Source organism: Vigna umbellata, chromosome 4 (assembly GCF_029865625.1).
Source record: "Vigna umbellata cultivar VRB3 chromosome 4, Vumbellata_1.0, whole genome shotgun sequence".
Lineage (NCBI taxonomy): Eukaryota > Viridiplantae > Streptophyta > Magnoliopsida > Fabales > Fabaceae > Vigna > Vigna umbellata.
In genome coordinates, this window is record NC_142168.1 from 15679036 (window position 1) to 15705140 (window position 26105).

The window sequence follows — 26105 nt, forward strand, 5'->3', positions numbered from 1 at the left end:
CTTTCTTTTTTTCAAATCTCTCATTTCCTCCCATGGGGCATGAATGTATGCAAAGAAAGGTTAATAAAGTTTTTAGCTTAGTTCATATTACAGATTAAAACAGATGAGAAAAAAAAAGTCATGCATGACAGCACAAGTAAAGTGTAAAGTTTTAATTTTTAATACATTTCCTATTAATTGGAATAAAAAAGTTGAATATTTATTTGGACACTAGCCACTACCCGCCAGAAGACCCAATTCTAAATTGATAGCTGGAAATTAATTAGGTAGTTGAAGTGTCAAAATCACATTTTTTGCTGATGGGACACACCTAGAAACTCTCACCAGTCAGACTGGTGAGACTTTTTGTTCCTGCAAATGAACCGATTAAATGTTTTCACCGTATTTACTTGTCAGCCAAAATAACTCGCAAAAGAAGATCACGTGAAGTGATTACTAGTTTCCAATCTCGTGAAAGCCGAATGGGTCACTGTTTGCAAATTGTCTAAGTAAAAATAACTTTCTTTTGGTGAAGAAATCAATAATTCTTTGTGCAGTACTGTCACCGAACAACTTGGCCTTGTTCTGCATAATAGCGCCAAACTAAACACAAACTCTCCTCTTCTCATACTTCTGACACTTTTGTAAAGGCTCAAAGTGTGTTTGATGGTGAGGAAAACAATGGAAGTAAATAAAAGAGAGAAATAATTAAGAAGTAGACGAAAATAGATATTATTCGGATTTAGAAAAAAAGAAATGAAGCGAAAATTAAATTTTAAGATTATTAGTATTAGTATTTATTTTTTAAGGATACAAGGTTTAAAACATGACATTTTAGTTTTATTGCTTTAGATATTAGAACCTAACTCGCTTTCTAATGTTTAAGATTTGCCATTTGAGTTTTAAATGGTTTGGTTAATAAGGTACACAAATAATTATAATAATATAATTAACATTCATATTTCACTAAATGACATAAAATTCACAAGTTCTTTCTTGTTCTTCTGTGTCATTACAGTTTCTCTCACTTTCCAGGGACAAAGTTGGTGGCGTAGGCCCAGGCGTTGTTGTTGACGGGGTCGGCAAGGTGATCGGCGAGGTTCTCCAAAGGTCCCTTGCCAGTGACAATGGCTTGAACGAAGAAACCAAACATGGAGAACATGGCCAATCTCCCATTCTTCAACTCTTTCACCTTCAACTCAGCCAAAGCCTCTGGGTCATCAGCAAGGCCCAATGGGTCGAAGCTCCCACCCGGGTAGATTGGGTCCGTCACCTCACCCAAAGGCCCACCGGCAATGCGGTAACCCTCCACTGCACCCATCAATATCACCTGTGTGGCCCAGATGGCAAGGATGCTCTGTGCATGGATCAGGCTTGGGTTGCCCAAGTAGTCAAGCCCACCCTCGCTGAATATCTGAGACCCAGCCTTGAACCACACCGCCTCCCCGAACTTCACACCGTTCCGGGCCAACAGTTCAGGGAACACACACCCCAAAGCCCCCAACATCGCCCATCGAGAGTGGATCACTTCCAGTTCACGGTTCCGAGCAAATGTCTCCGGGTCAGCCGAAAGCCCGGCAGTGTCCCACCCATAGTCACCTGGGAATTCTCCCGTCAGGTAAGAAGGAGCCTCACCCGAGAATGGGCCCAGGTACTTCACACGGTCTGGGCCGTACCATGGGCTTCCAGAGGAAACCGACTTGGAGGCCGTCTTTCTCATCGAAATCCTTCCACCGGAGAGGTCCGGGGTGGAAGGAGACAGCTTCATGGCTTGACCAGCCAATGATGGCGAAGAGAGAGCCATGGTGGAAGCGGCCATTGCAGTGTTGTAGAATGAAGCACTGAAAAAGCTTGTATTGGGAATGGTTAGAACGGTGGTTGCTGTATATGAGAAAGGGTAGACGAGCAATATATATAGTTTAATTGAGAAAAGGGATTGTTATCTTAACATCTTAGGAGATCTGTATTTGAATTTCTATTGGTTTGGATTTGAAGGATTCATGATGTCCACAAGCTTCTTCTCGTACTCCTTAGCTTGGATGAGATCTCTACCACAATCATACAATGCCTCTTAGACACTGCCATGTAGGATTTTCGGATAGTATGACCAACAAAAACCAATCGACAAGTGTAACCCTCGCTACTAATATGACCAACAAAAACAATTTTATGTTTTATGTTTTGAATAGATTTTTCCGTCCATTTAAAAGCATTTAAGGGATAAATTGAAAATGTTTAAAAGTTGAAAAAAACTAGTAAGAAGTCACATTGTCACCGTATCTTTCGCCAACTCTTTTGTTGAAGCAATATTAATTATTGCGATAACCCACCGTCAGTTATGTAGACCGCAAAGAAGGGAGTTTGAACTTTAAGAGATATTGCAAAAAACAAAAAAGATAAAGTATGTCCACGTAAAAGTTAACTTCAGAGAAAGAAGTTAGTTAACTTCAAATTTTGAAACATAAGATAACCAAAGGTGCGAAAAGTAAGTTACTATGATTCATTAGGATAACTCATCACATGAATAAATTTTGTTAAAATACTTTAGCAACTAGCTATTCCAAGAGTTACATAACTTGAGAGAGTAGTTAACTTAAAATTTTGTATCATAAGATAAGAAACTATTAGCTTACTTAAGAGTTCGTCTGTCAAAGTCATTTAATTCGATTAATATGGATTTAACTCAGGGTTGAATTAAAAATGAGTCACTTTGATCCAATTTATTTTGAGTTAAAAGTTTTGTAATTCAATTTGATTCACTACATGCTAATGGATGAACCTAATTAAGGATGTTTAGTTTTTTCAAATTATTTTATTTATTTATTAATGTACAATCAAAATGGATTAAAATGACTCTTTTTTATAGTAATACAACTAATTTGTTAATTTATTGTACTACTTCCCCGTAACAGATCGGTCAGGAAGAAGGAGAGTCGGGCCAATTGAGTCGATCGGTAATGGGTCCAGGTGAGGTGAGGTAAATGACGAGGTAAATGTCATTAATGGTCAGTCAATGCGGTTAATAATCATGATAACATCAAGAATGCGACATTTATGGATAATTAACAGATTTCAGGGCACAATAATATACAACATTAATGGGTGATTAATGAGCTGGCCATTTTACAAAGCCTATAAATACACACGATCGGTACCAGGAAAGGAGCAGTAGGTCCGAAGTAGGTTCCGAAGTAGGAAGAGTGTTCTCGGTCCACTACCGAAACACTTATTTTACCAAACATCATTATATAGATAGTAGTTGAAAATTAAAGTGTTAACTTATATAACATGACAAATAAGTAAATTATCCAAACTATTCAAACATTCATGAATATCATTCTAGTGTTTAAAAGGATAAAAAATTGTCAACCTACACAATTAGAAGCAGTAAATAATTATAATAAAAAAATTGTAAAAAAATGGTAAATAATTAAGCCTTAATTGTTTATTTTGTTCTTAGTTTCACTTAAGTGTGTCAAGTTGGTCCATCATTTTAAAAAAGTTTCAATTGCGTCCTCACTTGGTAAAATTTGCCTCATTCAAGTCCCTTCCGTTAAATACGTACAAACGACGTTAACTTTTTTTTTCTCTCTCCTATGCTCCTTTGAACAAAACAGTTTTTTGTCAAAACATGCTTCAATATTTTAACAATTTGTGTGTGTCATTACATTCTTCAATATTTTAACAATTTCCATAAATAAGATTTTTGTGCATTGGAGTTGGAGAGAGAAAGTTTAATCATTCAATTATTGAAAAATGCTAATTCCTCTCTCTTACTCAGTTGAACATCAAACAATTATTAAAGATTGTTAATCTTACCATCATAACTGTTTCGGTAGGAATTTGTAGAATCGAGAGATTAACCTTTGTGACGTGACTTTTCTCTGGAATTGTGTGCTCTGCTCGCCTGCCTTCAGTTTGGACCGCTCGGTTGCCTTCATTTTGGACTGCTCGGTTGCCTTCAGCCGGGACCGGAGGGGGAAGTTGTTAACCCTTGGCAAGTGTAACCAAATTGTATCAAATAATAATAAAATGGTAAGACCAAGTATCATTTCCCAAAGGACTCACGGCCTAAACAATTGTGTGGTTTCTTGATTAAATAAGACTTCAAAAACCAATTCTTTGAGATTTAAATGCAAATACTAAAAATTAAATATGAATGCATGTATTGATAAATTGGACAAAAGAAGCAAAACATGATTGAAATATATGGATGATTATGTTGTTGGGGTTACTGAGTTCTCCTATCCACTGTCATGTATTCAAGAATTCACCTTTCTTCATTAATGTTAATGCCACTTTCTAATTTACCTTAAACCTGATGTCTCGGTGAAGAAAGCCTAATCCTGATCACTAGTTTACAATGTCTTGTCTCCCTAGCAATTATTCATGCATTACATTCGCACAGAAGCTTAAAGGCAACCAATCCTCCTATCCCTATGACTAGGCAATATTACTATTGGGAGAATTTCTTCATGTCTAGATTTATCTATATGTGTCTGATACAGCTGTCGCGACCGATCAAATTTGATGTGCAATTAAGAATGCAGTACAGTGCTAGGAATTGACTCCTAGGTCGTCTCTCAGGGACCAAATGTGGTTCAATCTTTTGTCAACACGTAATGGGGTTTTTTTTTTTTTTTGTAGTGTTTTTGGTTGCGATAAAATTAAAATTGCGTTTAAATAAAATTCACAACAGTAAAACAAAATTTAGACAGTAAAAATAAAATTGGTACATTAAAATGAAATCACAGCCATTTTAAATATCAAAAACAACTCGCAACAACTCAAATACTGAAAATCAAGTCAACATATAATATACAACATTTTAAAGCAAAGGAAATGAAAAAGTGTAAAACTTCCCTAATATTAACTGTGCCCAATTCATCTACTAAAAGAAATTTAAATTTACAATTGCCTTAAAACCACTCCTTGACCGTGACTTTACTTAATTCTTTTTTTATTATTAAACAAAAGAAATGCTTCACTTAAATCCTCTTGCCACTTCTTCTGCAGACGTGAAAGAATTGACTTGGTTTGGTTTAAGAATTCTCATAAGCTTGCTATCCTTCATTCACGTAAATTCATTCTCCAAAATGCTCTTCGAAAGCTTTTGTCTTTTTGTATAAAACTAACACTTAACTTTTTCCCATAAGAATAATATAAACACTCCTATTCTAAGAAATCATAATCGGTGCAGACTTCCCATTCACGGTTCTCTACAAGTTTTAATAAATTAAGCAAAGTAGAATTATGTTGAAGAAAGATGTTGCTGGACTCATGATCATTGTCTAAAAGAAAGGCAATAAAAGCAAAATGAAAACATATATTACTTCTAGTAGGACCGTCCACTTTCTTAAAGGAAAAAGTAAAGCATACTTGCTAAATTCAAAACCATATTACCGTCCAAACAAGCTACATGAAGTGAAAGCATGGATAAGCTATTACTATATGACCACTTTTGCCGAGAATTCATGTGTTGGTGGACCATGGTTGCACTTCTCCAAATTGCAAGTAGGAATCACACAATTCTAGCTATTTTGACCGAGAATCACACCTCCATATTCATCTACTTCTTCAAGAGTTTTCTCCAAGCAAATCACCGTGCTCAATTCCTCTAAAGCCCATCACATATGCGTCTCTCTTCACCAAGACAGCAGCTTCTTCTCTTCATCTCCAGCTCAGTTCATGCATCTCAAGAAAAGAAAGAAAAGTGTACTTGCTAAATTCTGCTCCACTTCAGCTGTGACAGCAGCTCGTTCTTCTCTCTCTCTATGGACTTATCATCTCACACCAGCACACCCCCTTTCTCCTTCATCAAGTCATCCTCTCTAATACTCTTGCTATGCTCTCCGAAAAGAAGAAAAGAATCCTGCCAAAAACTACCGAGAAGAAAGAGTTAAGAGACCTCCAAAATCAGCATGTGTGTTGTCTCTTTGTGCCCATAGAGTAGTAGCTTGTCTCCCCAAGCAGCAGCTAGCTTCCTCATTTTTCTTCCAATCAATCCCCTCTTTTCTGCTTCCTGCTCCCTACTCCTGTTGTGTGCTTGGACGTTTCCAGCCAGCTGGACACACGGATGTCTGCTGCCACATATGCTATGCATGGATTTAGCACTTCATCTTAGGTTGACGTGGTGTTTGTTGTTTTTGTGTGCACCAAAAATTCAATCCGTGCATTTCCCTTAGAAGTTTCAATTGGAAATTAATAATTACTGGTTTCTTTCCCTCCGAAGAAAAATAAATTTCATTTTTGTTTCTCATTTAGTTTAAAATGTTATTGATGAGAAATTTATCTTTCAGTCCTAAAATTATCCGATAATTTCCCTGCACTCAATAATGTAAATAATTAGTCTCAGATAATTCAAATTAATTAAAATAAGAATTTCTGATCGAATTAACCACAATTCAAAAAAATGGGAAAATACTGGATATTTGAACACACTTTCCTGATTAACTCTAGTACAATAAACTAAGTGCAGTGTAGAAAATAATGATTCATCAAAATAGACCACACTTAGTCTTTTGCACTCCTGGGCAAAATCTAGACGGAAGAACATGAAATTACTCAAACATCATGGAGGTGACACATACTCGACAGACAGACAACAAAGACTCCAAAGCAGAAACACACTTTCACAATTCTCACAAAATCTGGACAGTAAAAGGTATAGGCAGAATTCCACACAGAATCAATGAAAACAAATACTCAAAGAATCATCCGAACAGTTCAATACAAGGGAAACAATCAATCAGTTCAAGAGATGAATCGACAGCAACAGAGCCTCACAGATGTACACAATCAGTGTTTCTCTCGAGTGTTTAAGGTAAATCAATGTCACTCAATGAACTCAAGAAAACAAACACAAATAGGCTTGGCAAGCCTCTAATATCAACACTCAAATAGATACGCATGTTCAAATCAAAAGGTCTTTTTATGGTCATAATGGGGTCAAGGACAAGGGAGGATATATCTGGATAAAAAGGTATAAACCATAAGGGATAGATGAGCAATGGGGAACAAGTATAAACACATTCAAACTCACCTACAACCTCTAATTCCATCCTCTAGTTAACTCCATTATTCACCGTTGTTCACAATTTTTTTTTTTTTCTGTTTTTCTGATTTTTTTTTTTTTTTTTTTTTTTTTTTTTTTTTTTTTTTTTTTCATCCTGTCTCTTTTCTTTACTCTGTTCAACACACAATTTCAAGAGACAAGATGCACCACATATTTACAAACAGAAACAAGATATGAAGAGAACTCACTAGCCAATTCATCTGAAATTCCCAGGAGACCACACTTATTCCCAAAACAATTCCAAAGCTACAAAATTCCCTAAGGTTCAGGTAATAATGGTTTTTCACTTAGGGCTAGTGTATGAGCTTCAAAACAAAGAAATGAGGAAAAACATAGGCTCAAAAGGGTTATCAATGGATCAAAACAGGGTAGGCTTATCTGGCTTAGAGGCTCAACAACAAAATGCCTTTATCCCTTTCAAAAATGCGTATTAGTCAAGAATCAATTCAAAGAGTGAAGCCAAGACATATGTGCAAGCAATCAAGGCATATATCACACACAAGAAAGATCATCAAATGGCTCAAATCTCACACAGGTAATATGGTCACCATCAATTCAACTCTCAAATATCATGATCATCTCCCAAGCAAAGTAAAGCAAGGAATTCAACAGTTCAGAGTATCAATGAAGTGCAGGAAAACTGACAACCTAATCATAGTCCAGAATTCACGAAAATCATGCAAAACTTGTACATAAGACACAACAAAATACACAAAAACGAAACATAAACAAAGAAACAACCTCCCCTAATAGACCACACTTAAACGACACAATGTCCTCAGTGTGTCACAAAACAGCAAATCAAAACAATCAGAACAGTCATCAAATATCGACAAAGTGCAATAAAAGTGAGTAGGGAAGGAGAAAAGAAACTCCCTGAGTCAGGTGGGAGGGTAGGTGGGGTAGACCAAAGACGTCTCCTCCACCACTGCATCCAACAGAGAAGGATTGCTGAGGAAGGGCTTCAGTCTATGCCCGTTCACCTTGAAGCTTTTAGCTGCATATGGACTTTGGATTTCTACTGCACCATAAGGATAAACATTAGTCACAACAAAAGGTCCAGTCCACTTTGATCTCAACTTACCACCCATGAGGCCGAGTCTAGAGTTATACAACAAAACCTGTTGGCCAACCTCGAAGTCCTTTCTAACAATAGAACTATCATGGAACCTCTTGGTCCTTTCCTTGTAGAACTTCGAGTTCTCATAGGCTTCTAATCTAATCTCATCCAATTCATTCAGTTGCAACTTTCTTTCCTCTCCCGCTTGGTCCATGGAGAAGTTGCATGACTTCACAGCCCAGTACGCCCGATGCTCGATCTCAACTGGTAGATGACACGCCTTTCCAAAGACAACCCTGTACGGAGACATCCCAATCGGTGCTTTGTATGCAGTCCTGTGGGCCCAAAGAGCATCGTCCAATCTACTACTCCAATCTTTCCTGTTGGGCTGGACAATCTTTTCCAAAATCCTCTTAATCTCCCTGTTGGAGATCTCAGCCTGCCCATTTGTTTGGGGGTGGTAAGGTGTAGAAACTCTGTGCGTCACCCCATATTTCTTGAGCAAAGCTTGCATGGATCTGTTGCAAAAATGGGTTCCCTGATCACTAACAATTGCTCTAGGCACTCCAAACCTGCAAAAGAGGTGAGATCTAACAAAATCCACAACAACCCGAGCATCATTAGTTCTGGTGGCTTTAGCTTCCACCCATTTTGAAACATAATCCACAGCAAGGAGAATATAGGAAAAACCAAAAGAAATAGGAAAAGGACCCATGAAATCTATACCCCAGACATCAAACACCTCACAGAATAGCATAGGCTGTTGAGGCATCTCTTGTCTCTGTGAAATTTGTCCTCCTGCTTTCTGACAAGGCTCACAAGTGCTACAAATCTTATCTGCATCCTTGAAGATGGAAGGCCAATAGAACCCACAATCAAGCACCCTACGAGCTGTTCTTTGTATCCCCAGATGACCACCCGGTGAGGAGGCATGACAGAATTGCAGGACCGAGTCAATCTCATGGTCCGGAATGCATCTCCTAGTAACCTGGTCACTACACAACTTCCACAGATATGGGTCATCCCAAACATAATATTTAGCATCACTCTTAATTTTAGCAATCTGTGCACGTGATGCTAAGGGAGGAAAAACAGAAGCAACTAAATAATTTACAATATGTGCAAACCAAGGAGTGGGGTGGGAAGAAGAAATCATCAATAAACTCTCATCAGGAAAGTTATCCTGGATGGGCAACACATCAACTTCATCCTCAGCTCTCTCAATCCGGCTGAGGTGGTCTGCAACCAAATTCTGTGCTCCACTCCGGTCCTTAATCTGCAAGTCAAACTCCTGGAGCAGTAGCATCCATCTGATCAATCTAGGCTTTGACTCAGCCTTTTTCAGCAGAAACTTAAGAGCTGCATGGTCAGTATATACAATAACAGATGATCCAAGCAAATATGACCTAAACTTATCAAGGGCAAAAACAATTGCCAACAATTCTTTTTCAGTGGTGGTATAGTTTGCTTGGGCAGCATCCAAAGTGCGTGATGCATAGTAAATCACTCTTGGCAGCTTGTCAATTTTCTGTGTCAAGACAGCCCCCAATGCATAGTTAGATGCATCACACATGAGCTCAAATGGGGCTGTCCAATCCGGTGCCTGAATGATAGGGGTGGTAGTCAAAGCTTCCTTGAGGCAATCAAAAGCCTGCTTGCATCTGTCATCACAAACAAAGTCAGCATCCTTTTGCAGCAGTCTGGACAAGGGAAGCGCTTTCTTGCTGAAATCTTTGATGAAGCGCCTGTAGAAACCTGCATGTCCAAGGAAAGATCGCACCTCTCGCACGCAAGAGGGGTAAGGCAACTGCGAAATCACAGATATCTTAGCAGGGTCTACCTCTATTCCCTTTTCAGAAATGATATGCCCTAGAACCAAACCTTGTTCAACCATGAAGTGACATTTCTCAAAATTCAGAACAAGGTTTGTTTCTATGCATCTTTGCAAAACTTTTTCCAGACTGTCTAAACATGCATCAAAAGAGGATCCATACACAGTAAAATCATCCATAAACACCTCTATACAACTCTCAAGAAAGTCACTAAAAATGCTAAGCATGCACCGTTGAAAGGTACCAGGAGCGTTGCATAGACCAAAGGGCATCCTCCGATAGGCAAAAGTGCCAAAGGGGCAGGTGAATGTGGTTTTCTCTTGATCCTCAGGAGCAATATTGATCTGAAAATATCCAGAAAAACCATCAAGAAAACAATAATGAGATTTACCTGCCAGGCGCTCCAGCATCTGATCAATGAATGGCAGGGGAAAATGATCTTTCCTGGTTGCTTGGTTGAGCCTCCTATAGTCAATGCAGACTCTCCAGCTGTTTTGCACTCTAGTTGGGATAAGCTCATCCCTCTCATTCTTCACCACAGTGAGGCCAGTTTTCTTGGGCACAACATGGATGGGGCTCACCCACTGACTGTCTGAAATAGGGTAGATGATTCCAGCTTGCAAAAGCTTGGTCACCTCCTTCTTGATGACTTCCATGATCACGGGGTTTTGCCTTCTTTGTGGCTGTCTGACTGGCTTTGCCCCATCTTCCAAAAGAATTCTATGCATACATGTAGATGGGCTAATACCAGGTATATCAGCCAAACTCCAACCAATGGCCTTCTTGTGTTTCCTCAGTACACCAAGCAACTTCTCCTTTTGAACAGAATCAAGGAAAGCAGAAATGATCACTGGTTTCTTCTCATCATCCTCCAAGTACACGTACTTGAGGTTATCTGGTAGCTGTTTCAGCTCAAGAGTGGGTGCCTGCAAGTCAGATTCAAGTGTACTACCTGCAGCATGGTTAATGAATTCTGACTCTAAAGAGTGTACAGGTAAAGGCAGAATACTCATCTCATCACAATCAAAATCAATGTCCATCTCAGATATGTCAACAACATCATCAATATCATTCATAGCATCAATATCCTGGACATCACAATCCTCATCAAAATCCACAACATTATCAACATCATTCTCAAATCCTGATTCAATGCATGAATGCAAAGAAGACAGAAAAGAATGCTTCTTCTCATGCACAGAATGAAAGTTTCCAACAACAAATTCATCAATAATTTCATCCAATGTATCAATCCTAAACAAAGAATGGTTCTCAGCTGGAAATTTCATTGCATCAAAGATATTAAAATGAACAACAATATCAGCAAATTCCATAGACAAAGTTCCAGCATATACATCAATCTTAGTTCGGGCAGTTTTCAAGAATGGCCTGCCTAAAATAATGGGAGCGGATCCATGAGAGAATCCCTCCTCCATTTCCAAAACATAAAAATCAGCAGGAAAAATCAATTCACCAACCCTTACCAAGACATCTTCTATGAAACCTGTTGGGTGAGTAACACTCCTATTAGCCAACTGAATGACCACACCTGTGGTTTGCAAAGGACCAAGAGATAAAGATTCATATATAGACAAAGGCATGACATTAACAGAAGCACCCAAATCAAGCATGGCATTCTCAAATTTATTGTTTCCAATCACACAAGGAATGCAAAATATACCTGGGTCCTTGCACTTTTCAGGAATGTGTGGAACGGACTTACCAATAAGCGCAGATACATTCCTTCCCATGCTAATCCTCTCATTACCCTTCATTTTCCTCTTGTGTGTGCACAACTCCTTCAAGAATTTGGCATACTTTGGTATCTGCTTGATGGCATCAAGTAGAGGTATGTTCACCTCCACCTTCCTGAAGGTCTCCAGAATTTCTTTATCCACCTCTTCCATCTTTTTGCTAGGAAGTGCTCGTGAAGGGAATGGAAGAGGGATAGGTCGGTCAACCAATGGAGAAGGTGCGGCAGTGGTAGTGGTAGACAACGGAGGAGATCTTACTGAAGAAGAACCACCAACTGGAGAAGAAGATCCACCCACTTCAAACGTCCTGTGTGGACCATCATGGTCGTCCCCTCTAGGAAAAATGACAGGCACGGGTGTAGGTGTAGAAGCGGGCTCTGAAGGTACAACAATTTGCTTCCCTGATCTGAGGGTTATGGCACTCACATTTCTTGGATTCTGCACAGTCTGGGATGGTAACTTATCAGAATTCTGAGACTGCGCCTGATTTATATGAGTGGCCATCTGACCCATCTGGTTAGTGAGACTCTGTATGGAAACTCCCATCTGGTTTATCTGAGTCGCCATCTGTAGGTTTTGAATGGTCATTTGTCTCACTAACTCTTCCAATGAAGGTTCAGAAGAAGTGGAAGGTTGGGTAGCTGGTTGAGCAGCTGCTTGGACAGGTGCCTCTTGCTGTTGCTGTTGTTGTTGTTGCCTCTGGTATTGTTGCATAGGTGGAGGCACATATCTGTTAGGTGCTCCAGCATTCTGGAAAGGTGGCGCCTGCTGCTGATGCTGTGGCGCATTGTTCCATCTGAGATTGGGGTGATTCCTCCACCCTGGGTTGTACCTGTTGGTGGACAAGTCATGATTTTGCTGTTGTGGTTGCCTGTTGTTATAGATATTTGTAGCATAAGCCTGAGGCGCATCAGAGTGCTGTAGAGAAGGACACGCATCTGTATAATGGTCGGTGGAAGGACAAATAGCACACACTCGTGCAACAGATGCAGATGGAGCTGTAGATCTCTGGTTGGTAGTCCACTGTGTCACCAACTTCGCTAGAGAGTCAATCTTGCTTTCCAATTTGCTTTCAACAGCTGATAAAGATTGGGTAACAACGTCGTGTACTCCCCTTACCACAATGGCATCATTCCTGGTACTAAACTGTTGGGAGTTGGAAGCCATCTTCTCAATCAATTGCCTGGCCTCAGCAGGTGTGGTGTCTCCAAGAGCTCCACCACTGGCAGCATCAATCATTCCCCGATCCATGTTGTTCAGACCTTCATAGAAATACTGAATAAGAAGTTGTTCCGGTATCTGATGGTGGGGGCAGCTAGCACAAAGTGTCTTGAATCTCTCCCAATACTCATACAGGTTCTCTCCACCAGTCTGCCTGATCCCAGTTATGTCTTTTCTGATAGCTGTAGTCCGGGATGCTGGGAAAAATTTATCTAAGAACAATTTCTTCAGATCATCCCAATTGGTGACGGATCTAGGCGCCAAACCATACAGCCAATCCTTAGCAACATTTTCCAATGAATGAGGGAATGCCTTCAGGAAGATGTGCTCTTCAGGAACATCATGAGGTTTCATACTGGAACATACAATGTGGAATTCCTTCAAATGCTTATGTGGACTCTCACCTGCAAGACCACTAAACTTGGGCAACAAATGGATCAGTCCAGTCTTGAGAACAAATGGAACGTCCTCATCAGGATATTGGATGCACAAGCTTTCAATATCGAAATCAGGTGCAGCCATCTCCCTAAAAGTCCTCTCGCGAGGTGGAGGTTGTGCCATATTGTTCTCAATGTGAAAAACAACAGAATCAGAATCAGAATCAAGTACAGATGCAGTAGATGCAGTATGCACAGAGTACTCAACAGTAGGATGAACAATATCTAATGGAACAGGTTCAAAAACAGACTCTAAAGACAAATTCCGAGAATGCCTAATTAAGCTATGAAAAGTCCTATCAATCTCAGGATCAAAGGGTGGTATGAATCCAGGATTTCCTCTAGTCATGCACTAAATCACGACACCCTGTAATCATGAAACAATAGCACAAAAAATTCAAACCACAAAAATAAACACAAGGTAGCAAAACAACACTATCACAAACACATACACAAATCACACAACACAGACACAAGACTCAAAACTGAACCGTTGGTCCCCGGCAGCGGCGCCAAAATTTGATACAGCTGTCGCGACCGATCAAATTTGATGTGCAATTAAGAATGCAGTACAGTGCTAGGAATTGACTCCTAGGTCGTCTCTCAGGGACCAAATGTGGTTCAATCTTTTGTCAACACGTAATGGGTTTTTTTTTTTTTTTGTAGTGTTTTTGGTTGCGATAAAATTAAAATTGCGTTTAAATAAAATTCACAACAGTAAAACAAAATTTAGACAGTAAAAATAAAATTGGTACATTAAAATGAAATCACAGCCATTTTAAATATCAAAAACAACTCGCAACAACTCAAATACTGAAAATCAAGTCAACATATAATATACAACATTTTAAAGCAAAGGAAATGAAAAAGTGTAAAACTTCCCTAATATTAACTGTGCCCAATTCATCTACTAAAAGAAATTTAAATTTACAATTGCCTTAAAACCACTCCTTGACCGTGACTTTACTTAATTCTTTTTTTATTATTAAACAAAAGAAATGCTTCACTTAAATCCTCTTGCCACTTCTTCTGCAGACGTGAAAGAATTGACTTGGTTTGGTTTAAGAATTCTCATAAGCTTGCTATCCTTCATTCACGTAAATTCATTCTCCAAAATGCTCTTCGAAAGCTTTTGTCTTTTTGTATAAAACTAACACTTAACTTTTTCCCATAAGAATAATATAAACACTCCTATTCTAAGAAATCATAATCGGTGCAGACTTCCCATTCACGGTTCTCTACAAGTTTTAATAAATTAAGCAAAGTAGAATTATGTTGAAGAAAGATGTTGCTGGACTCATGATCATTGTCTAAAAGAAAGGCAATAAAAGCAAAATGAAAACATATATTACTTCTAGTAGGACCGTCCACTTTCTTAAAGGAAAAAGTAAAGCATACTTGCTAAATTCAAAACCATATTACCGTCCAAACAAGCTACATGAAGTGAAAGCATGGATAAGCTATTACTATATGACCACTTTTGCCGAGAATTCATGTGTTGGTGGACCATGGTTGCACTTCTCCAAATTGCAAGTAGGAATCACACAATTCTAGCTATTTTGACCGAGAATCACACCTCCATATTCATCTACTTCTTCAAGAGTTTTCTCCAAGCAAATCACCGTGCTCAATTCCTCTAAAGCCCATCACATATGCGTCTCTCTTCACCAAGACAGCAGCTTCTTCTCTTCATCTCCAGCTCAGTTCATGCATCTCAAGAAAAGAAAGAAAAGTGTACTTGCTAAATTCTGCTCCACTTCAGCTGTGACAGCAGCTCGTTCTTCTCTCTCTCTATGGACTTATCATCTCACACCAGCACACCCCCTTTCTCCTTCATCAAGTCATCCTCTCTAATACTCTTGCTATGCTCTCCGAAAAGAAGAAAAGAATCCTGCCAAAAACTACCGAGAAGAAAGAGTTAAGAGACCTCCAAAATCAGCATGTGTGTTGTCTCTTTGTGCCCATAGAGTAGTAGCTTGTCTCCCCAAGCAGCAGCTAGCTTCCTCATTTTTCTTCCAATCAATCCCCTCTTTTCTGCTTCCTGCTCCCTACTCCTGTTGTGTGCTTGGACGTTTCCAGCCAGCTGGACACACGGATGTCTGCTGCCACATATGCTATGCATGGATTTAGCACTTCATCTTAGGTTGACGTGGTGTTTGTTGTTTTTGTGTGCACCAAAAATTCAATCCGTGCATTTCCCTTAGAAGTTTCAATTGGAAATTAATAATTACTGGTTTCTTTCCCTCCGAAGAAAAATAAATTTCATTTTTGTTTCTCATTTAGTTTAAAATGTTATTGATGAGAAATTTATCTTTCAGTCCTAAAATTATCCGATAATTTCCCTGCACTCAATAATGTAAATAATTAGTCTCAGATAATTCAAATTAATTAAAATAAGAATTTCTGATCGAATTAACCACAATTCAAAAAAATGGGAAAATACTGGATATTTGAACACACTTTCCTGATTAACTCTAGTACAATAAACTAAGTGCAGTGTAGAAAATAATGATTCATCAGTGTCCATACAAATAAAATCAATGATCATGCAATTGAATGAGTTAAACAAAGCATGCATAGAGTATAGAAGAAAAACCCTAACAATTAATGAAAGAAAACATATGGATTAAAGAACCAATTCAATACATGAGAGTTTCAAAGGATTACATTAATTCCCCAACAACAATGAAGGTTTATTTCACCATAATCATGGTGAAACTAGATGAAAAATAATGAAAGAATGAAAGATAGAATCTTAGAATTTGAAGAGTGGAGCTTGAGCATCCAAAATTCTCCTCCAAGGGTGAAGAAAGTGTGATTTTGCTTCGTTCTGCCAAAAGATACTAACCCTAGGTCGACTAAAACCTTATATAGCTTCCTAAAGATTATAGAAAAGTGGCCCAAGGCCCATTAAAATGGCGCTCAACGGTAATTACCGCTCAGCAGTAAGTGCAGTTCTTCTATTTGACGCTCAGCTGCAGTTTTGCCCCTCAGCGTTGACTGTGGGACTTCAAAGTACCGCTCAGCGGTAAAAGTGGCGCTGAGCGGTACTTGCGGCTCTTCTTTTATGCACTTTTTCTTCCTTTTCTGAGTCCAACTTCTGACTACTTCACTTCTTTCATTCAATTCATCTTAAAACCTACAAAAACAAGGAAAACCAAGCATAAAACCCATCCAACTCTCTTATTTCCAAAACATAAGAAAAAGCATGATTACAAGCTAGTTTCTAAGTCATAAAAGTTGTCTTTAAGGTCAAAATTAAGTCTAAAAATAACAGTTTTTCAACTGTTATCAGAAGTACCGCAAAAGGTGCTTTGACGCTCTAGTTAGGAGCAGTTTAATGAACTGCCTATCATAGTTGAATGTTTGAGTCTAGTAGAATGTGAGTTGAACGTAAGTAGAATGTAAGTGGAACGTATCTGACTTTCGACCTTGACCTTATATTTATAAGTGTCTCATGGATCCTAAACCAACACAGATCCAATAAAATAAAAATAGACTTGCCTTTAGATTCGGTTGGTTATTGATAAACAACTTATCAATATCTTTAATCAGTTATCAATATCTTTAATCAGATATCTTTAATTATTTTATCTTCTACTGGACTATGGACCCAATAATAACTTAAACGTTGGCCCAATTATGGGCCAACATTTGTTGTAGCGGTTGGACCGACGACTTTGAGTGGATGGACCGAATAGTAGGTATTATATACCAAATACAATAACAATTTTTTTTTTATCTATTTTTTTTTGTTTGAAAAGAATACTATGCTCTTGACAGTTATATTGTTACACCATATACATATCTTTTCCTAAAAAATAAATACTAAATCTATTTATCTTACAAACAAATAAATTAACTATGAGTTCTTTTGATTTATATTAGCAATATAATTTTTAATTTTCGTAAATTAAAAAATCTAGAAGAAACATTTACAGAAACATACAATAAACTTCAATTAACAGAATTCAAAGACCAACATTTTTATGTTTAAACTAGAAAAGAAAATAGAAAATGTTTTAAATGGACTTTGAATTGAAACTTTCTGACAAATGTAGATGGTACAATACTGTAAATTATAAGTGTTTTGTAGAATTTTACGTTGCTTCGATATAGAGAATTTTCAAAGGATATATTTAAAATATTGAATTTAAATTGATATTAGTTTAAATTATTTTATTTTTCATTATTATTTAGATAACTAAATTCAAATTTGAATTTTTTTATTCGGATGAAATATTTAAATTAAGCCAAAAATCAATAAAGGGTTGTTGGTGATGGGTTGTGGGTCAACCCACCTTCAACTCGGTTCGAATCTGTTGGTTAAGTGAATTGGTCTAATTTAACCCACATTTAAAAAAACTAAATTTTTTTCAACACAACATGGTTCAAATTTATGATGGACCAGGTTAGCTCACGAGTTGAAACCCATTTTAGCACTTGAACTTAAGGGTGAAAAAAAAACATAAATTGTGAAATTCAATCCATAATAATTCAAATCCATATTATTTTAAGTTTATGTAAGTTGATTTACCCAAATCTAAATCCATATTTTTGGATTTTAAATCATATCTAGTTAACTGGATTTGATTTTATTTAGATTAGATTTGAATTGGGATTGAAGTTGATATGAATTGAATTTAAATTCGATCATGTTTTGGATTTTGAAAATCTAAAATCAAGGTGCATTTAAGCCAAGTCACAAGTGAGTTGAAGACCATATCGATTCAAGTCAAACTGGATTTAAGGTTTACCACAATCGAGTTGAAGATTTAACTGAGTTGGTCCAAGACGAAGATCAAGCTAAGTCGAGTCAAGTCTAAGATTACATATGGGTTTAACTCAATCCTAGTTGTGCAATATTATCCATCACTCCTGCTATCCCTAGACAAACTGTCTAGTTGAGTTTATCACACTCTTAGTTGTGCAGTATTATTCACCGCTCTTAGTATCCTTAAACAACTTTCTAGTTGAGTTTAACCCACTTCTTGTTGTGCACTATTATTCACCACTCCTAGTATTCTTAGACAACTGTCTAGTTGAGTTTAGCACACTCTTAGTTATTGATTGAGGTTGATAAGCTGTCGTTGAAGCTATCAAATTAATACTACTTTTCAAGGCAACTTCAGTATTGCCAAGTAGTATTCAAGAAGGTAGATAGGGCTAAAGTAACCCTGAGTCGTCTCCCAACGAACATAGAATTGCTTTCGAATATCTGACTCTTACGAATGCTATGCAATGCTTATGGATAAAAGTAATGTTTGGAGAATGTTTAAAGAACAAATAAGAAACTTAAAAACAGTTACGATGAAATAGGCTAATTCCACTACTTTTCCAAGATAGATTCATCATTGGTTATTCACGGATAATTGTTCAATTGATTATTGTTTAAGTTTCAAATTAATTAAAGTACATTCTTAATTAATTCGAGGGTGATCATGCATTTAACTAAAGTAAATTCTCAATCAAATGCAAAACCTTTCTAGATTATTCACAATAAATTCAACCAAAGTACATTCTCAATCAAATTCTATTGTGTTTAATCATGTCTATTCTTAAATGTCCTAACCAAATTAAAAGCTAATCAATCAAAGTAAATTCTCAGTTGATTATAGTTGAAATTATTACTAATAAATCAAAGTACATTCTCAATTGATAGTAAAAACCATTTAATCATATGAAAGTTCCTAAATTAAATCAAAGTAGATTCTCAATTTAAATCTAGAAACCCTAAAACTCATATAATCAATATGCATGTAGATTCAAACACATTATGATGCAAAAATCTTTGCTTTTAACAAGATAGAGAGATGAAAGACATAGAGAGAGAACAACTTAAATCAATAATCAAAATAAACAATTGCATTAACTCAATCTAACCTCAGAATCCATAATGAAATTACAGCAGAATAGCCCTAGATGCTTAGCTCTCCATGAATGGAGTTGAATACAATATGAAAGAAAAGTAAGAGGAGTATGAGAGAATGAATGAATTAAGTGAAGTCCCTGGGTCTCTTTATACAGGGCTTGATTGGGCTTGGACTCTGAGTATTCAGATGATAGAATCTTTTATCTTATATCTTCCAAATAACTAAAAGATTTAGATAATTATAACATTATTTGGAATATATTTTCGGTTGATATTCCCAAATTAAATTAATTCAACAACTGAATTTTATCTTTTAGCTTTCCTGAATTTCCAAAATTGCACAAATGCCCTAAAATTTCCTCTATCTGCACTTTAGCCCCTTTTGAGTTTCTGAAATTGCAAGAAAGCCCCTCAGTTGACCAGACTTTGACTAGAGAAGGTTTATTGACCAGCTTTGACCAGAGGAGAACACGCCCAATGGGAGCTCGACACGTGTCAGGCTCCTCCCTACCCAAAATTAGGGTTTCAGAACATTGGGGAAGGGAAATTCCCGCGCTGCTGTTGGAGAAGAATGGTGTTTCACGGTGATATTGCGGCGTCTTGGTTGAGGCACCATGGTGGTTCGTTGATGCGCCGACGAGAAAGGAAGGAGATGTTCTGGCCGTGGCGGCGACTTGCAGCATTGGCGGGAGCGGTGGAAACGAAACGACGGCTAGGGTTTCTGTGGAGAAGGTGGAAGATGATGCTCATGAGTTAGGGCTGAGGTGGCGGCACATGGTTGGTTAGATCTGTGTGGCGAGGATTTGGACACGTGGCATGATCTGGTGGAGTCTAGCTTAGGAGGGGTATAGGTAGGGAAATTTAGGAGGTGTATTTAGAATACGGTTACTGTTTGGCTTAGTATTGGGCCTGTTTAAGAGAAGAGGGGTGTATGTAGGGAAATTGGGAGGTGCAAGGGTAAAAGTTGCCTGTTTGGCCCATCTGTACATTATTTTCCAAATAAAATCTGATTTTGGGCCTTGAATTGCCATTTGGACCAATAGAACTTATAATTTCAGCTGCACAAATAAACGTAAGAACATGCACGAATATTTTATGCGCTAAAACTCACTTTTTACGTCTCTTTAATTCCCAAACCCAACAATTCAAATCATCACAAATTCACTTAAAATCAATCATTTAAGCACAATTATTCTATCAAAAATATGAATTTTAAAGCATAAATGTGGGCATAAATATGCACTCATCACACCCCACACTTATCCTTTTGCACTCCTGGGCAAAATTGATTAATTCCAAGACTTTGTTCTGAATCATTTTATTTCATATTTGCATTTGGATCAAAAGAATGGGTAGCACTAGACATAGATCAATCATTTAGGCATTACTTTGTCATGGACATGCAAATGGAATCACTTTATTCTTCACACATGAGTTAAACTTTTTGAATTCCCAAGAAAATCAAATATGAAAGACAACACTCAAGTCAACATGTATGTATTTCTCCTCAACTCTCTCAAGTGTTTTTGGTTTGTGTTTACACTCAAAATACCCATTTAAGTAGACACCCTTGATATTAACAAGACTCTATCATTCACATACTTCAGAAAACATGCAATTATTGATCATGAGGGCTTTTTAAAGCTTGTATTGAGGCCAAGGCAAAGGTAGGAAATTTTCTTGGAATTTCTGAGCTTTTGAAATTGATATAGAAAGAGTAATGACACTTGATTTCAAAAACAACTCTATTTCTTGCTCTTTTAAGGAAGTTTTTTTTTCTTTTTCTTTTTTCTTTTTTTTTCTTTTGAAAACTCCAACTTTTCATCTTCCTTTTTGCTTTTTTAATTGTTATTTTGTGGGTGAGGTACTCACCCACACACTTATTGCTCACTTTACTTCTAACAGAATCCATTACTCCTTCTTCTTTCCTAAGGTAAGGAACATATGATTTTTTTTTATTTGCCAATGACTGAAAACAGGAAAAATAGGCTTAAGGCTCAAAGAGGGTTCCAATGGATTAATGTTAGGACAAGTTTGTTTGGCCAAGTAGCTAAAACAAGAAATGCCTCAATCATATCAAATCATGCATATTCTCCTTAGTTGCACAACATAGAATCAAGCTAACTATTAGAGTATCAACAAAACATGGGCAATTCACATAAGAAAAATAGGTATGGCACATGGTGGTCCATCCTTAACATTAAGTTCAAAACTCACATGGTTCAAATTTCTTTCACAAAAGATTTAATCAGGAAATTCTCAAGACAACTCAATCAGCAAATCACAGAAGCACTTTACTCATATCAACATGACTCATTTTTTTTCTCTTGAATTCATGATCATTCCAGTTACTGATTCAAACTCTCAAATCCAATGCAAATATTTATTCAAAACAAACAAAATAGGGAACAAAATTAATTGTTTCCCCACACCCCCACACTTAAACTATGCATTGTCCTCAATGTATACCTTATATATAAAATGCAAAGAAAAAGTATGAGGGAACTTACCTCCTTCATGGTGGAAGGAATGTTGGAGTGGTCAAATTCACTCCATCCATCGTCTTGTTCAGCATGTCTTGATTTTCATTAAATATCCGCAGACGATGGCCATTAACCTTGAAGATTCTATCAGAATATTCTTCCTTGATCTCCACTGCTCCATAGGGAAACACTTGTGTTACAATGAATGGACCTTCCCATTTGGAGCGTAATTTACCACTCATAGGCCCTACCCTGGACTTGTACAATAACACCTTTTGACCTATGTTGAAATCCTTTTTGGTCACAAGCTTTTGATCATGGAATTTCTTGGTTTTCTCTTTGTAAAACTTGGAGTTTTCATAGGCTGTGAGCCTAATCTCCTCTAGTTCTTGCAGTTGGAGCTTTCTCTCTTTCCCTGCTCTTTCCATGTGCAAGTTACAAGCTTTCACAGCCCAATAGGCTCGGTGTTGAATCTCCACAGGTAGATGGCAAGCTTTTCCAAATACAACCCTAAAAGATGACATACCTATTGGTGCCTTGTAGGCCGTCCGATGTGCCCAAAGTGCATCATCCAATCTTGCGGCCCAATCCTTCCTATTTGGCTTCACTAGCTTTTGCAATATCTTCTTGATCTCTCTGTTAGAGACCTCAGCTTGTCCATTAGTTTGGGAGTGATATGGTGTAGCAATGCGATGCGTCACCCCATACTTTTTCAACATATTCTCTAACAGCTTATTGCAAAAGTGGGTCCCCTGATCACTAACGATGGCTCGTGGTATTCCAAACCTACAGAAAATGTTAGATCTGACAAAACTCATAACAACTCGAGCATCATTAGTCCTTGTAGCTATGGCTTCCACCTATTTGGAAACATAGTCTACAACAAGCAAAATATAAGAAAACCCAGAAGAAGAAGGAAAAGGACCCATGAAGTCAATACCCCAAATATCAAATACCTCACAATATAGCATGGGTTGTTGAGCCATTTCTTCCCTCCTAGTGATGGATCTAGCTTCCCTCTGACATTGCTCACAATTTTCATATATCCTCCGTTCATCTTTAAAGATGGTAGGCCAATATAATCCACAATCCAACACCTTCTTACCTGTCCTTTGCGTGCCATAGTGTCCTCCAAATGGTGATGAATGACAAAATTCAAGAACATAAGGTATCTCTATGTCAGGAACACACCTCCTTACAACTTGGTCACTACCAATGCGCCATAAGAATGATTCATCCCAAACATAGTACTTCGCCTCACTTTTCAGTTTGGCTTTCTCAGATTTGGAGAAAGATGGAGGAATAGTTGAAACAGCCAAATAGTTAACAATATCAGCAAACCAAGGTTCAGGGTACATACCTTTTACAAAAGTTAATGCTAGCAAGACTTCATCAGGAAAGTCATCGTGAATAGGAATTTCATCTTCTTCTTTTTCAATCCTATTAAGATGGTCTGCTACTAGATTATGGGCTCCAATTCTGTCCTGAATCTCAATGTCAAACTCTTGGAGCAATAGCATCCATCTGATCAACCTTGGTTTGGAATCTGCTTTCTTTAGAAGGAATTTCAATGCAGTATGATCTGTATAAACAATTACCTTGGATCCAAGTATGTATGATCTAAATTTATCCAAGGCAAATAAAACAGTTAGTAATTCCTTTTCAGTTGTGGTATAGTTTGCCTGTGCAGTGTCCAATGTCCTGGAAGCATAATATATCACATGTGGTAGCTTCCCATTTCTTTGTGCAAGTGCCGCTCCTACTGCAAAGTTTGATGCATCATACATCAACTCGAATGACAATGTCTAATCAGGTGGTTGGATGATGGGAGTGGTAGTGAGTGCCCTTTTCAAGGAATCAAAAGTGGCTTTGCACTTCCCTCCAAAGTCAAATGGTACATCCTTCTGAAGTAAGTTGGAGAGAGGATTAGCTATCTTGCTAAAGTCCTGTATAAACCTAAAACCCTGCATGACCAAGAAAAGATCGAAGCTCTCGTACAAAAGAGGGGTAAGGCAATTGTGAAATAACATCAATTTTAGCTGCATCTATAGATATACCATTCCTAGAGACAACATGACCCAAAACTATACCTTGTTCCACCATAAAATGACATTTTTCAAAATTCAAAACAAGGTTAGTTTCCTCACATCTCTGCAAACCTCTTGCAAGATTAGCCAAACAATTATCAAAAGATGAACCATACACACTAAAATCATCCATGAAAACCTCAATACAATGCTCCAATAAGTCTGTAAAAATACTCAGCATACATCGCTGAAATGTACCAGGAGCATTGCATAAACCAAATGGCATTTTCCGATAAGCATATGTACCAAAAGGACAAGTGAAGGTAGTCTTATGTTGGTCCTCCGGGGCTATACAAATTTGAAAATACCCGGAGAATCCATCTAGAAAACAGTAATGTGACTTACCTGCCAAACGGTCTAGCATCTGATCCATGAATGGCAAAGGAAAGTGGTCCTTTCTAGTGACTTGGTTCAATCTCCTATAGTCAATACAAACCCTCCAGCTATTCTGAATACGAGTAGGAATCAATTCCTCCTTCTCATTTTTAACCACTGTGATTCCAGATTTCTTGGGAACCACATGTACAGGGCTCACCCAAGTGTTGTCAGAAATGGGATATATAATACCTGCTTGTAGCAACTTGGTTACCTCTTTCTTGACAACCTCCATCAGTTGAGGATTCAGTCTTCTTTGAGGTTGTCTCACTGGTTTAGCATCCTCCTCCAAAAGTATTCTGTGCATGCAAAATGAAGGGCTAATACCAGGAATATCAGCCAAAGTCCAGCCTATTGCTTTCTTGTGATCTCTGATAACCTGTAATAGTTGTCTTTCCTACTCATCAGTAAGCAATGCAGATATAATAACAGGAAGTTTCCCGTCCCTCTCAAGATAAGCATATTTCAAATGGGATGGTAAAGGTTTCAACTCCAAAATGGGTGGCTGCACCACAGATGGCAAAATTTTACTGCCTAAGGTAATCTCAGCCACCTCAACATCACACTCGGGCGCCACAGAGGTATCATCTATTAATACCGCATCCTCAATATCACCTGTTTTACAATTTTCTTCGTCGTCTAAAATCAGGCACGATGATGGAAGGCCATCTAAGACATACATTGGACCTCTTACTAGAGCCATGGCTAAGAGAGTTCAAGAGGAAGAAGGATCACTTAATATTTTGCTTCTATGGAAGGTGAATTATCTTAAACCTTCTTCTCTTAATTAAGCATGTTTACTTTGTTTTGTAGGATTAAATAAATTGGAGGGAGCAGCTGCCAACATGGCATTTGGCACGTGAAAGGAAGAATGGTTGGATAAGCTTGCTGCCAAAGTCATATGCACCCAGCCAAAACCCCAAAATAGCCCAACGTTGGATGAGGAGATGCTTCAAACACGTGAGGAGCTAACCTGGAGCAAGGCATGGGATTTGCTGGAAGTTTTTAGTGTTGCTGTTAGGCTTCCCATTTGAAATTAGGCGGGAGTTCATTTCAGAAAAGAGACCCATCTTCACTTATAAATAGGATGGTTTCTTCCTTGTATGGTACTTTAGAGCTATGCCCAAATGCTGAGAAATATATTCCAGTCTTGCATTCTGCTCTTGAGTCAAAATTGCTTGCAATTTCTTCATTTTCTCTCAAGCTTCCTTCCATTATATGAAGGCTTTCTGAGCTGAGAGGCTTCACTCATTCTACCTTGCTTCATTCAAACACCTCCATCAACATTTACTCCATCAAGTCCGCTGCACACCAACACACTTACCACACCTCTGATCTGGGAGCTTCAGGCCACTGGATTCCTCTGGAATTTGGCTCCATCAAGTGGTATCCAGAGCTTAGGTTCTCCACGCACCAAGGAGCTAAGCATTTCTTCTCATTCTGCAATTTAATTCTGCTGAATTCCATCTCTGTTTCTGTTTTTTTTGTTTCTGTTTTCTGTTTCTGTTTCTGTTTTCTATTTCTGTTTCAGTTTTAATTCTGCTTCTGTAATTCTGTTCCAGCCTTTAATTCTGTGTTCTTACAGTGCATTATGTCCATTTTTCATTTTAAACGGTGAATCATTTCTTGTTTGAGTCAATTCCAGCTTTGAACTTTAAATTCTGTTTTGTCTAAAGTCTTGTGCAAACTACTGTTGCTGTTTTAACATTGTCACTGTTTTGAAATTGTTTCTATTGAGTTCTGTGCTTACCAGTGCTATACAAGCTGTTTGTTACCATTAGAGGCAATGATGAGTTGATCTAGCCTTGGTAATATAGGCTGAAGCATCCAATAAGCCAAACTGGTTGTAAAATTCTGTTAAAATCTGATGCAGAATTTTGTTTGCTGTTCTAAATCATCAAATCTGTTTTCAGCTGGTTTTGATTGATTC

At 37.8% G+C, this 26105-nt stretch overlaps 2 protein-coding genes across 2 annotated transcripts; both read right to left on the reverse strand.

The window, feature by feature from the left end:
* Positions 1 to 914: 914 nt before the first annotated feature.
* LOC124828646 (chlorophyll a-b binding protein, chloroplastic-like) lies at positions 915 to 1871 on the reverse strand. Its single transcript, XM_047302001.2, has one exon. It carries the CDS (start codon positions 1796 to 1798, stop codon positions 1004 to 1006), a length of 795 nt encoding a protein of 264 aa, XP_047157957.2. The 5' UTR covers positions 1799 to 1871; the 3' UTR covers positions 915 to 1003.
* A 3395-nt stretch (positions 1872 to 5266) lies between these two features.
* On the reverse strand, positions 5267 to 13707 carry LOC124832530 (uncharacterized). The gene is made up of 5 exons (XM_088112141.1): positions 12098 to 13707; positions 11164 to 12007; positions 9544 to 11130; positions 9064 to 9162; positions 5267 to 8946 (listed from the first exon to the last, which is right to left on the reverse strand). The coding sequence occupies exons 1-5, from the start codon at positions 13705 to 13707 to the stop codon at positions 7936 to 7938; spliced, it is 5151 nt and encodes a 1716-aa protein (XP_087968267.1). The 3' UTR covers positions 5267 to 7935.
* Positions 13708 to 26105: the final 12398 nt, after the last annotated feature.